The 17,384-nt window shown below is 38.7% G+C and overlaps 4 protein-coding genes across 5 annotated transcripts; 3 read left to right on the top strand and 1 right to left on the bottom strand.

The window, feature by feature from the left end:
* Positions 1-2,097: 2,097 nt before the first annotated feature.
* Positions 2,098-3,241, bottom strand: LOC105934561 (C-C motif chemokine 20). Of its 2 annotated transcripts, none has more exons than XM_012874610.3 (4): positions 2,821-3,241; positions 2,516-2,627; positions 2,349-2,429; positions 2,098-2,254 (listed from the first exon to the last, which is right to left on the bottom strand). In XM_012874610.3, the coding sequence occupies exons 1-4, from the start codon at positions 2,882-2,884 to the stop codon at positions 2,245-2,247; spliced, it is 267 nt and encodes an 88-aa protein (XP_012730064.1). In that variant the 5' UTR covers positions 2,885-3,241; the 3' UTR covers positions 2,098-2,244. The 2 variants fall into 2 exon arrangements, with proteins under 2 accessions (XP_012730064.1, XP_012730063.1); XM_012874609.3 differs by having other exon boundaries at positions 2,098-2,257; positions 2,821-3,240.
* Positions 3,242-8,982: 5,741 nt separating this feature from the next.
* On the top strand, positions 8,983-9,924 carry LOC110366388 (C-C motif chemokine 4 homolog). The gene is made up of 4 exons (XM_021322643.2): positions 8,983-9,134; positions 9,237-9,345; positions 9,467-9,541; positions 9,638-9,924. The coding sequence occupies exons 1-4, from the start codon at positions 9,059-9,061 to the stop codon at positions 9,681-9,683; spliced, it is 306 nt and encodes a 101-aa protein (XP_021178318.2). The 5' UTR covers positions 8,983-9,058; the 3' UTR covers positions 9,684-9,924.
* Positions 9,925-9,988: 64 nt separating this feature from the next.
* On the top strand, positions 9,989-11,509 carry LOC118563434 (regakine-1-like). Its single transcript, XM_036138089.1, has 4 exons — positions 9,989-10,621; positions 10,756-10,864; positions 10,991-11,065; positions 11,165-11,509. The coding sequence occupies exons 1-4, from the start codon at positions 10,546-10,548 to the stop codon at positions 11,208-11,210; spliced, it is 306 nt and encodes a 101-aa protein (XP_035993982.1). The 5' UTR covers positions 9,989-10,545; the 3' UTR covers positions 11,211-11,509.
* Positions 11,510-11,536: 27 nt separating this feature from the next.
* On the top strand, positions 11,537-13,095 carry LOC105934588 (eotaxin). Its single transcript, XM_036138090.1, has 4 exons — positions 11,537-12,508; positions 12,605-12,713; positions 12,832-12,906; positions 13,003-13,095. Exons 1-4 carry the CDS (start codon positions 12,433-12,435, stop codon positions 13,046-13,048), a joined length of 306 nt encoding a protein of 101 aa, XP_035993983.1. The 5' UTR covers positions 11,537-12,432; the 3' UTR covers positions 13,049-13,095.
* Positions 13,096-17,384: the final 4,289 nt, after the last annotated feature.

The raw sequence follows: 17,384 nt of genomic DNA, 5'->3' as shown, positions 1-17,384 counted from the left end.
AACAGAAACATTTAAAGGCGTATATATGGCTCACTTATATGTTTTCTTTTTCAAAACATGGGTTATAGATTAGGTTTTTATTCCATTTTAGTTAAATGAAGATTGATTGTTTGGCACTTCAACAGATTTTCATGTGGCTTTAGGTCTGGGCTCTAGCTGGACCATTCTAGCACATCAATGTGTCTTGATCTGAACCATTTTTTTCTTGCTCTGGCTCTGAGTTTAGGGTCGATTTCCAGCATGAAGGGGAACCTCCAGCTCAGTACTGCCGCAGTCCATCACAGGATTTTGATTCAATTCAATAAAATTTTATCTATATGGCCCCAATTCACAACACATCTCAACCAAATTCAGTCAAAGCATACAGACAGGTTGGTCAAGAAGTTTCCTATCTAAGAAAACCCAGCAGTCTTGACAAGCAGCATTCACTCCTGAAAGAGCTTAGGGCCACAGTCGTCTGCATTGTCGATGGATTTGCAGCAATCCTTCATACTGAGCAAGCATGAAGCGACAGTGGAGAGGAAAACTCCCCTTTTACAGGAATGATAAACCTCCAGCAGAACAAGGCTCAGTGTGAACGGTCATCTGCTTCGGCCGACTGGGGGTTAGAAAAGACAGAGCAGAGACACAAAAAAGCACATAAGCACACATTGATCCAGGAATCCTTTCTCTGTCTTCTTCCATGATTGCTTTGTGTTTATCTCCAGCCACATTCACATCAGCTCTGACCAGCTTCAGCTGTGTCCCCTTCAGGGCTTGTTGCAAAAAAAAATATTTTTTTATGTCCTATTTTCTATCTACATTCTATCCCTACTTGCTTTTATTCTGTTTTATTTTGCTATATTTTAATCATGTAAAGCACTTTGCATTGTCTTTGTACTGAATTGTGCTATATAAATAAATTTGCCTTGCCTTGCCTTGCCTTGCAAGAATCTTTATTGTCATTATGTGACCATAGTGAAATTTTTGGTGTGACACCAGCTCAGAATTCACACATAACACACAGACACAAGTCAAGACATATTTGGGCAATAGTTTAATACACCGACAACACTTCCTGAGAAGCTAAAAGCGTGCAAATAGTCCTTAGCATCTGATAACATTTAAATGTTTGAGTCAGGAGAGGCTAGAAAGTGTGCAAATAGTCATTAGCAAAAGCTGAAATGTTCAAGTAGATTGATGTTGTTGAACTTCAATCAAATCATGAGGTCAGAGGAGACAGGTAGCAGTCAGTTTATAGGATGATGTAAAATACCGTGTGATTGGATGGATGGATTGGACAAACATTCCCGGAGAAATAACCTGCTAATGGAACTGCATATGGTTTTCTTTCAACAATGACTTTTTTCTTGCCGCTCTACTTTCAGAGCCAGATTTCTAAATTGTCAAAACACTTTCTTTTTTTCTTTTCTTTTTTCAACTCTGAGCCATCTTCTATGGTGTAGTTTGTTGGAGCAACAACTTATCTAAAATAAACGTCTTGAAAAGCTCATGAGGAGTTCCAGGGTGTCCCCTCGATAACAAAGGGGCATCATTGCAGTGCAGATCCTTCCTCCCAGCAAGAAGCATTTTATTTTTATAACCATCACTGACTAAACTCTGTATGTGTTTACATCCTGGCTGTTTTTGAACACATTTTTCATTCTTGTAAATAGTCTGTTGATGTTTTTTTTTTAATGCGTAAACATACATACAGGTTTACAACATTTTCTTAAATTGACCCTCTCCGTTTCACACTTCTTTCATTTTTAAGTGGCTATTTTAAGAAATAATAACTGTACAGAATGTTTTTCTTATGCTGTAAATTTGCCCTTTACAGCTGGTACGTCTGAATATCTCCACAGTGGGACAATAAATTATCTTTCTATTCTATTCTATTCAAAGTTAAATTCCTGGTTTGTGAGTGCAAACTTGACAAATAAAGCTGGTTCTGAATATAACTGATTTCTTTTCCTCTCTTGCTTTGAGCAACCGTCAATGGAGCTGCCGCTTGAATTTTCTTCAGTGGTAATTCTGGCAGCAAAAATCTACAGTATCTTAAAAATGTAGGACCACTACATAAAGCCTCTTAAATTGATAAATCAGTGCACAGAAACATTTAACAAAATATTTGATTTATTGAATATAAGTGAGTACAAAAGTAATAACAAATATAATATGAATGCTGTTTAAATATATATATTCTTGTGAATAAAAATATAATGATAAGGCGGATCCCGTCAGAAGAACGTCCACAGTTCCAGCTCAGAGCGCTCTGCTGAAGAAGAAAAAAAAGAGTTAAGAATTTAAATGATATGTTAAATCTTGAATAAAACGTGATGCTGGTGTGCTGGGTGAGAATTGCTCACTTTTTCAGATGCTTCATGGCTCTGATCACCCATGGCTTCTTAGGATCAGTACAGATGAGTTTGTTTTTCTCAGTGAAGAAGCTGTAATAGAAAAAGAGAAGTCTTAATTATGCTGTCTCGGTAGCAGCACCCGTAAAGTGTGTAAAACCGATACATTTTAATCTTACATCGTTGAGTTGATGTTGCAGATGCCTGTGTCGAGTTGCACAGCAAAGTTTTTCAGATACTTTAATTTGATTATTCCGTCATAGTTTTCCGTGCAGCAAGGTACCGGGCGACCTGTTAAAAAAAAAAAAAAAAAAAGAAAGAATCAACGACATGTTGGAGAAAACATAATTCTATAGATATATATCCCTTTAACACCTGAAAAATTACACAATACTAAAAAGAAAAAAAGGTGTAGATTCTCTACAGATCTAAAATATTGGAAGTATTGGAAATTACAATAGAGCAGCCGCAAAGCCTCACTTACGAGTTTCACTGAGCACCACGAGCATCAGGAGCAGCGCAGAGACACACACAGCCAGCTTTGCCATAATTCTCAGCGGTAAATCACAGAGGTGATGTCAGTCTTCAGATGGGATGGAGAGATATAGTCTGCCTCTGGCTGTGAAGTTTAAATACTTTGTGACGTGGAAGGAACTCGTCCAACCACTGCAGAAGCTGGAAAGAACAGGGCAGTGATGTATTTGGGTCAGGCCAGAAAGTACGGCGTTCTGGGTGCTTTACCCCCATTGTGGGATGAAACCCCGTGTGCACAGCCCAACTTCAGGACATTGTGCTGATGTGCCCAGAAAAATTACTATTTAAAAAAATCTAGCACTTCATATTTGTTACACTTTATACTTTCCTTCATCATGGGAATTCATGTAACACTGATTACGCAATTCCATCATTTGATACTTCAAAGGTTAATGAGGTCGTTTGATAGATAGATAGATAGATAGATAGATAGATAGATAGATAGATAGATAGATAGATAGATAGATAGATAGATAGATAGATAGATAGATAGATAGATAGATAGATAGATAGATAGATAGATAGATAGATAGATAGATAGATAGATAGAGAAAGAGAGAGATAGAGAGATAGATAGATAGATAGATAGATAGATAGATAGATAGATAGATAGATAGATAGATAGATAGATAGATAGATAGATAGATAGATAGATAGATAGATAGATAGATAGATAGATAGATAGATAGATAGATAGATAGATAGATAGATAGATAGATAGATAGATAGATAGATAGATTAGATAGATAGATAGATGTATACGCGTATATATATTTAGTGGCAAATTTCAAGATGTGTTTACGATGAGAGGAATATTTCAGTGAGTCATTCTACACTAAGCCATAAAGCTCCACCTTACTCAAAAATAGAAAGTAGTTGTTTCACGTGTTGGCAAATATCAGGACTGCATTACAATGTAGTACCGATTATGTAATTAACAAAAGGTTCAGTTAAATTAAATTTTTATTGCCATCCCTTCACTCCATGCGCGCCGAACACTGCTGCAGAGCTTCCTTTGAAGCCTTCTAAGCACTTGCATAATTCTCCCCCCCCCCCCCCCCCCCCCCCCCCCCCCCCTCCCCACTCCTCAGGGTTCTAGATCGAGATGAAAGCGTAAAACAAAATGTACAACTCCCCCGAAACCTCACAACACATCCTGCTGACCTTATTGTTGCAGCGTCAGCATTGTGTTGCAATGCGTGGCAGCCATTTTGTTCATCCAAAAGCTCTTATCTTCATTTGATGTCCTCAGTACTAATTATAGTATCTTCCTCGACAGTTTTAAAAGGCCTTCTAAATCTTGCAGACTATATAAACGTGCTATTGCAGTGGCAGTCGTTGCGGCGCAGCTGAAGAGGGAAGGCCTGTGAAACCAGAACAAAATCAACCCCGTCTGGAGCCAGAAAGTCACGTCTACTGGACATGGACGTGCTGTCTAAAAGATCGCAACCTGTCAACGAAGCAAATATGTTGAGTCCTTTGCTCTTTGACGTCAAATAGATGCCTGAGCAACGATGACTGTATTGCATGCATGGGGATTTTCTGGAAAACTGCATTGTTCAGGTCCGCTCGACGTTGCTGTCATCTCTCTCAGGTAGCGCAATAAATCCTGCCGCTAAGCTCATCTTTGTCTATTGTTTGTTTTGTTGTCTGCTGGATCGAAACCAGCGCAAGTTAATATTCCAGTGAACTGAAGGTAAATGTGTGTGCTCAGTTCATTCAGTTGCCAAGTGTCGTGTTCTTATTGTCTATCCGACGAGTCATATCGGCAATTAAAAGGCCCGGCTGAAATTACACAACCTAAATAGATGGCAATAATGTTTACTCAAGTGAACTGTCGGCCTGTGGTCTTCTGTGACGTATCGAGACGTCAAAGATTAAAAGGACCTCGTCTGAACAAGTTGAGTGTGGTACGGTAGATCTTTATCTGTGAAAGGAAGTCAGGCTTCAAACAAAGCGGACACGTTCTCAGGACCCACTTCTCTTAAAGACCCCAAATGATGAGGGTTTGAACTTCAACTTGACTCAAAAGTAATTCGATTCAGTTGAAGGGTTCAGTTAGTCCCATTATCTTCAATTCTTGACGTAAAAGATGATGAATAAAGATCTTGTTCAGGACACAACTCTGTTATGAAGCTGTGAAACCTTGTTGAATCAGACAAGAAGGGACTCAGAGTTTTATTTTCGATCATTAACCTCCAAATCACTCTCCATGTTGGCCATTTTTGTCTGGTCTGAACAAGAGGTGCAGTTGGAGAGATAAAAAAATAAAATAAAAATTGTTGGTTGCTATTGCAGTAGAACTGGTTGTTAAATTGTGAACATTGTACAATCCAGAGTCAAATTCCTGGTATGTGTGCACATACCTGGCAAATAAAGTTGATTCTGATTGTATGAAATGCTGTTTTAAATATTATTCAGGATATCTAATATAATACCAACATTTATGGAGTATAAAAAGGCACTTACGATAAAACAAATTTATATTTATTTCCCGTGAAGCAACATTGCACCCATTTACTTTAAATAAATTAATAAACCTATGTGAAAACAGCTTATATAACGTTTCGACTCTGACGATTTGAGAAGGCATGCAAAGGAACGTACGGGAAAGAGATGTCCCTGAATGAGTGGCGTGGTTTTGGTGGAAAGTTGGTGACACAATATTTTAGGTTATTGTGACCTATTTTGGTGCACTAAATGCACTCTGCCTTTGAAGCACATGTCTCGAGAATAAGCTTAAGTGTTCCTCTGACCTAGAAAAGAACCCATGTGGAACCCCACACCAACCCACAATAGGCGACCCACATTAAGCAAAAGCACGGAGGTCTTCTCACTTTTTCATCTTCCTTGAGCATGTTCCACTACCTCTAAATGTCATGTGTTTGATATTTCAAAAATTAGCCCTGCTTCTGTTTTATATGCAAAAATAGAGTATAGTCATGGTGGGACCAATGGAAATACCGAGCATGCAAACCCAAAGAGAGCTATTTTAGGAAAGAGCTGGCTTATTGCTATTTTTCTAATTACATTTTTTAAGCACATTTGCTCAAATAAAGCACACTAATTAAATCACACAAAGCTTTTATTAGAGTGTCTGCTTGTCATGCCAGCTGATGCAGGAAGACTCTGCCAGGTGTGGTGCGGCGTTCTCACTCACATCCTTAGAGATCGTTATCAAGGAGCGATCCAGAAAGAAAGCTTTCAGTATTCTGTGCGAGCCTTTTCACCCCGTCCAAAAAACTGTTCCTCGGCCAAATGCCGCACAAAGGGTAATCAAATCAAGAACAACCAGAATTTGCAACAGCTTCTGTTCTTAGGGAATAATCTCCAGAGACAACAGGACGAAACAATGAGGCTTACTTTCACTAAATGTTTTCATTTGATGAAATGACAAAGGAAAATAGCTGAGACGTGAAGCTTGATTTGTTGCTTGACATCGAGTTTCTCTCCTTCACGTGACAGCTCCAATCAAAATTTCTTATGACAAATTACAACTTTCCTATATTGTTTTTTTTTCCTTATTTATCTATTTAATTATCTAGCCTAGAGTAAAAACGGCTGGGTTCGGAGAGTCATTTTAAGTTTCTGTGTGTAACTACATTATTAGCTAGTGAGTTTATTATTGCTGGAACAGGCAAATCTGCAAAGTAATTTAATGCGAGAGAAACATTATTCAAATAAGAAACAACTGTACTATGAAATCTTGTATGAATAAACACACAGAATAAAGCTCACTGTTCTCAGCTAAACAGTAAAAATGAGAGGAACCCCAGGTTTCTGTTGAGTGCTGTTGCCATTTTCAATATTCCCCCTGTGTTCAGCTGTCATGATGTTTTGGACCCTTTGATCAGGAGAAAGTGATAAAATGGAGACGATGTTCTTCCCATCCCTGCAGCTAGTACAGTTTCTCTGTCTCTTTACTTGCCTTCAAAAAAGTATAAATGCCCTGACACAGATATCATTTTAAACAATTTTACACATCTATTTGCTTAAGAAAATGTTTTATATATATATATATATATATATATATATATATATATATATATATATATATATATATATATATATATATACAGACATTTCATAAAGCCCAAACTTAAATAAAAACTGTGTATCATTTAAATATGATACATGGTGTTTTTTATTGACCTGATGCAGTATTCCTATCTTAAATGTCATGTTTTCATTACCTGTGTTTGGAAATTCGTGGGGAAAGTCAACAACAAAAATAAATGCTTTAAAACACCAGACTGTGTGTACGAATGTCCTGACACAGATGGCATCCATCTATCTATCTATCTATCTATCTATCTATCTATCTATCTATCTATCTATCTATCTATCTATCTATCTATCTATCTATCTATCTATCTATCTATCTATATATAGATATGTGTGTGTGTGTGTGTGTGTGTGTGTGTGTGTATTATTTTGCATACATGTTGTAGGCCTTTTAAACTTGCCTCTTTTAGCGGATTGTTTACCTCAGGTGTCCTAATCCTGGGGTGTGCTGTCTGTCCTTTTTTTCCCCTCTGTTGCTGTGGTACCCCAAGGGAGGAGCAAAACCTCTACTCCCTGCCTAATTTTTCAAAAGTTGTGTGGGAATCATGCCACCCTTTTGTTATGCTCTGGGCTTGTTTCCCATTACTTAACCTCTGTCTCTGATTTCTACAAAGCCTCACCTGAGCCTGAATACATGCTTGCACGACTTTGTGTCTCATTCCTCTACTCCGTCGGCTCTGGCTGCACTTTACTTAAACTCTAGCCCGAAATCGTACTTACTCCTAAACAATTTTAGGTTTAAAGTAATTGTTTAATGTTACCAGGATACTTCTTCTCACATAAAGTGGTATTATGTAAGATTTTGAAGTTGCTCAGGCTGAGACTAATAGGGAATCTGTGGTGGGAGCAAAAATATTAAGGTAATGGTAAAGAGGCCTTCCAATTTAAATTAATAGTTTAGGGTTTTTGGTAACTGTAGAGTTAAACAGTTAATTTTATAGAAAATTTAAACTTTTTCTAAGTGAAATATTTTCCTTTTGATGTCTTGGTATGAGGACTATTCCTACATCGTTTTGTGGAAAAAAGGAGATGCTTGCGAGCTGGTGAACCTCAACCCACATTTCAGTACAGAGACAATACAGAAAGCTTTACATGTTTAAAATACTGAAAAAAACAGAATAAAAGCAAGTAGGAATAAAATGTAGAAACAAAATAGAACATGGAAAAATAGAAACTAAAAGCAAATATTAAAAACAGTTGGACTACAAAGTTGAACAAATGATGTTTCAGTAAAACAGTTTAACTAGAAGGGGAGTTTACATTTCTGTGTTTATAACTAAGTAACTTAATTGTAGTGCTGCTGCCTATCTTGAACAGGACGAGGTCCTTTTTTTGTCTCAACAGGATCTTCATGTAAAGATAATGGTAACTGGTCAAAATTCCTGCAAATCCTTGTGAGCAGCCAGCATACAGTGTAAGAAGACAGTTCCACGATGTACTAAGGGAAAGCATGGGAATAGTTTAATATAAAAATGAAAAAGTAAAAAAGCTAGAAATCAGTGTCAATGATCCTAACAAAAAACGAAGGGTATATATATATATATATATATATATATATATATATATATATATATATATATATATATATATATATATATATATATATATATATATATATATATACGCCCACAGACATAGCTTTGTGCTTTATATTATACTACATCCCTTTGATGACCTTTTATTTTGCTATTTTTAGACCTCCAGTGGAAAAACCTGCTCACTAGATATGGAGAAAAGCGGTAATCAAATCCGTGGAACACATTTATATAAACAAGTGGGAGTACCCAAGCGTTTTGGAGCTGATTTATATATAGTAATATTTTCTTTAAATAGAGCATTTATTTTTGCTGCGTGTGTAGTTTGGTTTGCATCTGTAAACAAACACTGCGGATCAGATTCACATGTAAATTCGCCTTTTTTCTACTACAGCACTGACTGGTGTAAATTACTTCAGCCTTTTGTTGGGGAAAACACTGGGGCTTTTTGTTACTGCTATTACCAATCAGTTCCTGTGGGCAGAGCTCTGAAGTGTATATAAGGCTTCCACAACTTGCGCCCACCTGAGAGAGAACAGACGAGACCACTTTCAGATCGGAGCAGCGTCTGCCGGCGTCTTTGAAACTATGATATCAATCAAGGTCACAGTGATGGTGGCGACACTTGTTACTCTTTGCATCCTGTCTACAGACACGCGCGCAGGTATGCATTTGTTTTCTTCTATTTTTTTTTTGCTACAACACAAACGACAGACACAAAGACTTACAGCAACGTGTTTTACTCATCTCTTGTCTTTGCTTGCAGCGTACGTAAGTTGCTGTCGAAGATACATGGTTGGCAGGATCCGGTTTCCAGATATCAAAGGCTTCTCAGTGCAGAATAGCACAGAACTATGTCCCATCAGTGCTATCATGTAAGTTTAGTTTTTCATTTGTTTATGAACAAAAACTCACAATTTATACCTTTCATTTGATTACCAACCATTTATAATCATGAATACGGTTTTTATTAACTTTGACTCCCTTCTTCATTAGTTTCCACACAACAAAAGGGAAAAGATGTGCCGACCCTGCTCGAGAATGGGTGATGGACTACGTCAACCGAATAGAGTGAGTAATTTTTTGGCAAACTTGAATAAAAAAGCTGAAATTTTAAAACAAAAAAATCATGACATATAACTTTTCATCCAACTGATTTTATTGCAGATATATGGCACTAAAAGTTCATCAGAAGGCCCAAGAGAAGGATTAGAGGTTCTGGAAGAAGAGGCTGCAGAGGACCCAAAGGCCAGCTACTCCAAACAGAAAAGGCTTTCCCGTTTATAGCATAGTGAAAACCTGCTTAAAACGCAACGCTGACATCATGATGCTGTAAAACAATGTATATACTGGCTCAGTTGTAAGAGCGCTGAATGTATTATGTTCTTTATATTCCTGTACATGTGTTTTTTGTACATATTTCACACAAAATAAAGACGCGCTTCAGAAAAAAATCTTTTGTCTGATCTGTGGAGTTTAAGATAAAATTTAATTCCAAACAATAGGCCTATAAACAGGATAAGTCTTGGTCCTTTAAAAGGTGCCAAACTTCATACCAGCAGGCGAATGTAACACAACTTCCTGGTTGGCTCTCTCGCTGTCAGGAAATCCCACCTCTGGAGGCTTGGCTAATGTAATCTCAAGCTGAATAAACATTCAAACATGAGAAAATAATACTAAGAATTACTGTTATGTCTTGTACATAACACACATTTTAATAAAAATGTGGGAGTATCCAGACTTTTTGCAGCTGAGTTATATATAGCAATATCTTCTTTAAATAGAGCACTTATTTCTGCTGAGCGTGTAGTTTGGTTTGCATCTGTAAACAAACGTTCTGGATCAGATTCACATCGACACCATTCCTCTGCTACAGCACTGACCGGTTTAAATTCCTTGGTCGGGGAAAACACTGGGACTTTCTGTTACTGCTATTACCAATCAGTTCCTGTGGGCAGAGCTTGATGCTTCTGCTCTAAAGTGTATATAAGGCTCCAGCCACTTGCGCCCACCTGAGACAGAACAGACGAGACCACTTTCGGATCGGAGCAGCGTCGGCCGGCGTCGTTGAAGCTATGATATCAATCAAGGTCACAGTGATGGTGGCGACACTTGTTACTCTTTGCATCCTGTCTACAGACACGCACGCAGGTATGCATTTGTTTTCATATTGCTTCTCTTCATCTTTTCTTCTGTTGTCTTGTATTTTTTACGCTACAAACACAAACGACAGACACAAAGACTTGCACCAACATGTTTTACTCATCTCTTGTCTTTACTTGCAGCGCACATGTCTTGCTGTCGAAGACACATGGTTGGCAGGATCCCATTTTCAGATATCAAGGGCTTCTCGGTGCAGAAAATCACAGAACTATGTCCCATCAGTGCTATCATGTAAGTTTAGTTTGTTTTTTTCCTTGTTTATGAACAAAGATTCACAGTTTATACCTTTCATTTGCTTACTCACCCTATATATACGTGAATACACTTCTTATTGACTTTGCCTCCTTTTTAACGCAGTTTTCACACAAAAAAAGGCAAAAGATGTGCCAACCCGGCTCTGGCATGGGTGATGGACTACGTTAGTCGTTTAGAGTAAGTTTTGGCAAAAACAATAACAAAATTTAAAAAAGCTGAAATTTTAAAACAAAATACAAGAAATGTAACATTTCATCCGACTGATTTTTATTGCAGAAATATGGCACTTGACGTTCATCAGAAGGCCCAAGAGAAGGATTAGAGGCTCCAGAAAAAGAGGCAGCAGAGGATGCAGAGGCCAGCTACCGCAAACACGCACAGAAAAGGCTTTCCCTTTTATAGCTTAGTGAAAACCAGCTTAAAACACAACGCTGACATCATGATGCTGTAAAACAATGTATATAATGGTTAATTTGTAAGAGCGCTTAATATATTGCGTGCTTTATATTCCTGTACATGTTGTTTTTATACATTTTTTACACAAAATAAAGATGCACTTCGGAAAAAAAAAAAACTTCTGTCGGATCTGTTGCATTTATAACCAAATTTAGTTCCTAACAACAGGCCTATTTCTATGAACAGGACCACTCTTTGACCCTTTAAAAGGCAGCAAACATCAGACCAGCAGGCGAATATAATAAAACTTCCTCGTTGGGTCTCTCGCTGTCAGGAAATTCCACCTCTGGAGGTTTCGATTAATGTAATCGGAGCTGAAAAAAACATTATTCAAACAAGAGAAAATAATACTACGAATTATTATGTCTTGTACATAACACGCATTTATATAAACATGGGAGTATTCAAACCTTTTGCAGCTGAGTTATATATATCAATATTTTCTTTAAATAGAGCATTTATTGTGTAGTTTGATTTACATCTGTAAACAATTCTGCGGATCAGATCTAAACTGACTATTCCTCTGCTACAGGCCTGACTGGGGCTTTTTTTGGAGAGAAATGATCTGGAAAAGACTCAAAGTCGAGACGAAACAAAGCTGCTCCTTCTTATCGGCCAACAGGGGGACCTTCTTATTGTACAGACACCGAGTTGGACGTTCACATTTCCATTCAGCAGAATCCCCAACATCACAAGTCTCACAGGTCATTTATAGGATTTCATTTACATGGATGTGGATGTGGGGTATTCTAGTCACTTATCACAAAAGATGTTTCCTCTTATTCCTAGAAAGAATGCTTATATAACTATTTTACTGTGAATATCAGGAATTAGCTAAACATTAACCAGTCTTGATACCGTTAGGAGGATCTCCAGTGTTAGCGAAAAACAGAGCAGTTGTCCTCTTTTTACCTTTACCAGTACTTTGGAACTGTCCAGTCTGCCATAGAAATCAATTCCTGAGGGCAAAGTTTGATGCTTCTGCTCTAAAGTGTATATAAGGCTCCAGCCACTTGTGGCCACCTGAGACAGAACATAGACGAGACCACTTTCAGATCGGATAAGCGTCTGCCAGCATTGTTGAAGCTATGATATCAATCAAGGTCACAGTGATGGTGGCGACACTTGTTACTCTTTGCATCCTGTCTACAGACATGCAGCCAGGTATGCATTTGTTTTTCCTCTATTTATTTGTTTTTTATGCTACAACACAAAGACTTGCAGCAACGTGTTTTACTCATCTCTTGTCTTTGCTTGCAGCGCACATAGGTTGCTGTCGAAGATACACGGTTGGTAGGATCCGGTTTCAAGATATCAAAGGTATCTCAGTGCAGAATAGCACAGAACAATGTCCCTTTAGTGCTATCATGTAAGTTTTTTTTAACTTGTTTATGAACAACGATTCACAATTTATATGTTTCATTTGCTTACTCACCATTTATAAACATGAATGCCCTTTTATTAACTTTAACTCCTTTTTCACCCAGTTTCCACACAGCAAAAGGGAAAAGATGTGTCAACCCGGCTCTGGAATGGGTGATGGACTGCGTCAACCGAATAGAGTGAGTAATTTTTGGCAAAATTTTATAAAAAAGCTGAAATTTTGAAACAAAAAAGATCATGACATATAACTTTTCATCCAACTGATTTTATTGCAGATATATCTCACTAAAAGTTAATCAGAAGGCCCAAGAGAAGGATTAGAGGCTCCAGAAAAAGAGGCAGCAGAGGATGCAGAGGCCAGCTACTAAAAGAAAAGGCTTTCCCATTTATAGCATAGTGAAAACCTGCTTAAAACGCAACGCTGACATCATGACGCTGTAAAACAATGTATATACTGGCTCAGTTGTAAGAGCACTGAATGTATTATGTTCTTTATATTCCTGTACATGTGGTTTTTGTACATATTTCACACAAAATAAGGACACACCTCAGAAAGAATCCTCTGTCTGTCTACTCAGTGCAGTTTATAATAAAATATAACACTAAATAATGGCGTATTGTCTGCAGTTCTATAAACAGAAACACTCTGGGCCGTGTAAGAGGCGCCAAACATCAGAGCAGCGTGCGAATGTGATACAACTTCCTAGTTGGCTCTCTCGCTGTCAGGAAATTCCGCCTCTGGAGGTTTTGACTGATGTAATCGGAGCTGAAAGCGAGTTCAGCTTTGAAAGTCCTACATGTGACGCGGGCGGGAGGAATTTACAGGAAATCTTTTCTCTGAAAGCGCTCAACAGAACAGGCTTTTCACACCGACGGTCAGAGCTGCTGGCATCGACGTGAACTCAGACCTGTTTGTTTACCTGCTGGGAGGTTTGTTTATGACTGCTAGGAAGTTGTTATTAGTGTAAATTGGAGATCTAAATCCTATTTTGCTGTCATGGGTGTGTTGTTTTTTCCCTCCAGACGCACTTTACTCCCATTTAAACAATCCAGTCCTGTTCTGCAGCTGCGTGATGCAACATCCGAAACCTGTCAGACATTGGCATGCATCATAATACATGATGGGCATAATCTTTATAGTACTTGCCTTTTAGTGATGCATTTGAACGGTTCTTGTTAGACGACGGATTATTTTAGCGATTTACAACTTCAGTCATTTTTCAGAGGATCTGCATATGCAAGATTAAATTTATTATAGATTTTCTCTAACCCCCACTGGGTCAAAATCATACATACAGGCTCAGATATATCCATACAACGGCACTAATGATTAGACAAATGTTTCTTGCTGCTGACAAACCACACGTGTTTCTTTAGCCATCGTCGCGCCCCCGTCATAATTCTGGATGCCTGCTTCACCACTCTGCTTATCAAAAACCGCAGGGTTCATTTACTTTAGTTGGTTTCCTTTCATTAAGCCAAGGACATTCCAGAAGCTCAAACCTGCTTTTTCTAGTTCAGAACCATCTCTGATTTGAGTTCGGGATAGCTACCAAATAAAACCTACAAGTTTCAGTCTTCTGACCCAAACTGACACGCTCAGATGAAAGAAAATAATCAAAACAACTTAGGACAAACCAAACATAAAATGACAGATGCTAGAAAATTAGTGAAGGGAGCCAGGCCACGTATAGGGTACAAACAAGAAAAAAGGCCCCGCTCAAAACTCCACACCTATAAGCACGACAGAAATTTGGAGACGCAATTTATAGTCAGATGTGAAAAAGATCGAGTTAGCCGGCTGCAGTAAGAAAAAAAAAATAGAGTCATACTGAGGCTTTCAACCCACCACCACAAGATGTACCTGCTGACGTGCTTGGTGGTGGCAGCATCATCCAGGCGGTCTGCTTTCAGGCCACAGTTTTTGCAGCGCAGAGTGGGGGAAAGAATCAAAGATCATATCAAAAGAGCAACTAGATGACTCAGCCTTGGACATTGGCCCCAAACAAACAACAGTTTGCTTTTAGGTTGGTTGAATCAGGTTAACTTTGGCCTTCTGGACTGAACCCGACTACAGTTTTAGTGAAAACTGTAGTGAAAAATGTTGAGTCTGTGGCAGGAAATCAACAAACTGAAAATCAACGTCACAAACTGCGATGATGGGTGGTCAGAAATACGCCAAGATGTCTTTGATGGGCACAAAAAGGATGCGGTTTGTCTAAATTTATAGTGGGTCATGTCCAAACCCTTTTGATAAACTTGATTATTGCAAAGTTAATTCATATCAGTAATCCAAATCAAACACAACGCTTATTTACATAAAGAGTGAATGTTTTCCTGCCTTTGTTTCTGTTTATGTTCTGCATCACGTTTGGCTTTTCCATGATAACTCTAAATAGAACAACAAACATGAAGGCAGAGGGACATTTTGGCGGTTTATTGGCTGGCTGGGAAAAGGGGGGGGCTCGGGTCACAGAGATGGCCACAGACAGCAAACAGGTAGGCAATGCGACTGGTGACATTGTTGTCTTATTGGCTGGAGGACAGTGAGTCGGTGCTCTGAGAGCTGCAGATGACAGTCTGAGCAGTGGCTTGTGGTGAATAGCAGGTGGAGAAACGCGTCACAGGGTGGACAGGAAGGTGATGGTTCAGCAAGGAATGAGAGGCGTCCTTTGTAGAACCGGAGCAGGTGCTACCAGGAGTGTCAGGAAGGCTCTTTAATACGGTCAGGGAGATGCGTACGGATCCTTTCCGAGAAAGCTGGAACGGAGCAGAACCAGGGTGATGGTCTGATAACCTGGTCGGAGCTTTCTGGAAGGAAAAGGCATGGATGAGTCTCTGGAGACGACATAGGTACAGGAACAAGAGTCTCTCGATCAGGTTACCACTCTGGGTGAGCCAAAGCTCTGCCGCCTTCCTTCTGCCTCCTGCTCCCTTTAAAGCTCTGCTTGATAAAATTAATGAGGATCACCATGGTGGCTGCCACCTGCCTGTCACACCCTGCCGATTAAAAAGAGGGGGAAAAAAACACAAAAAACCAACACACACATGACATTTAAAATGATGTTCCATCAGACAGACACACAGGGGTGGTTCTAGACAGGGGCCAACAGGGGCCCATGCCCCTGTAGAAATGGTACTGGCCCCTGCTATGGTCCCTGTACTAAAGACATAACATTACATAAACTTCTCATAACTATTTGCAATGGCAAAGAAACCATAACTGATTGGTCACTTTGACCAATTTTATTTTTTACCTATACAGTTTTACTCTAAGAAGGATTTAGAAATTAAGATGTTTCACGTTTAGCTTTAGCCATATTGAGCTGGGGGGCAAAGTTTTTTAACTGCTAGATCAGGTGTCTGAAACCTGCACTTCCAAAACCACAAGTGGCTCACTTAATATTATTACACAGTTAAATATTGCCATTTTATTGTTTCACTTTTTTGTTCTGTTGTGCCCCTGTGAAAAAACACTGGCCCCACCTTGGCCCCCCTGGTAAACTTGGTCTAGAACCGCCACTGCACACACACACACACACACACCCATATATATATATATATATATATATATATATATATATATATATATATATATACAGATATAGGAGTATGTGTGTAGTGTTTACCCATTTCATGTGTTGGAATTAGGAAAATCCAAGATCCACATAACTGCGTGACTTAAATCAGTCATCTTTCAGGGGGAAAAAACTGTAGCATTTCCTTTTGTTTTGTAATCCCCGTAAAACAAAGTCATTGTCAGAGTCAAAGTATGGAAACATGTAAACAGCAGCTAACTCACTTCCTCTACAGTCGGTTGAACAATGACACTAACAAGTTGGAAACAACAATTAACAGGACCACGGACCAGACCAAGACTGCTGAAGATCAGAATAAACCAGGGATAAAGCAGTAACTGTGCTGGGAAGGGGGTTATACTAATTTAATGAGAAAACATGAGGTTGATATTTCATTTATGAAATGACTGTTTGATACAGCAGCTGTCAGCACCTTTATTTCCTGCTCAATGTGATTTTATGTTTACGTGTCTAAACTTTTTTTTAGGGCCGGAAATCAAACCCAGGACATCTGCATCAAGGATGTAGCCTCTGCATATGGTGCACCTGCTCAACTGGTGAACCGCTTAGTACTCCTACCACTAAACATTGACATTTTCTTATTTTCTTACATTTTTCTGCATGCTTCAATGTTTTCATGTGGAGAGCTGTCCCACAGAAAGACATTTAAAATCCACATTGCATTAAAATTTCTCTCATGTTTCATTCCTCTCTATAGCTCAGACTGCTTTAACTTCCTGTTATATGAAAAAAAAAAAAGCAGGTTACCTCTTCTTGCTGATGAAGCAGAAAAACAGACAGAGCTGCTGGCAGGTTAGGTGTGAGGTCGAAACAGCTCAGTCCTTTTTTTGAGGATTTCAAAGCCTGTCGGTCAATACACTGTACATTTAAGCAATAACCTACATGCCAGGTTTAACAATGAATCTAAGCAATGCATGCCTCTGACGTTTTTCACGTTTTATCAGGTCACCACCAAAAGCTTCAATGTATTTTACAGGGACTTTGTGTTGATAGACCGACATGACTTAACGCAGAGCTCTGAAGTTGAAGAAATCATTCCTAATTTGTAGTCTGAATAG

The sequence above is a fragment of the Fundulus heteroclitus genome, chromosome 6 (genome assembly GCF_011125445.2).
Source record: "Fundulus heteroclitus isolate FHET01 chromosome 6, MU-UCD_Fhet_4.1, whole genome shotgun sequence".
Taxonomy (NCBI): domain Eukaryota; kingdom Metazoa; phylum Chordata; class Actinopteri; order Cyprinodontiformes; family Fundulidae; genus Fundulus; species Fundulus heteroclitus.
This window is presented reverse-complemented; position numbering and strand designations above follow the sequence as displayed.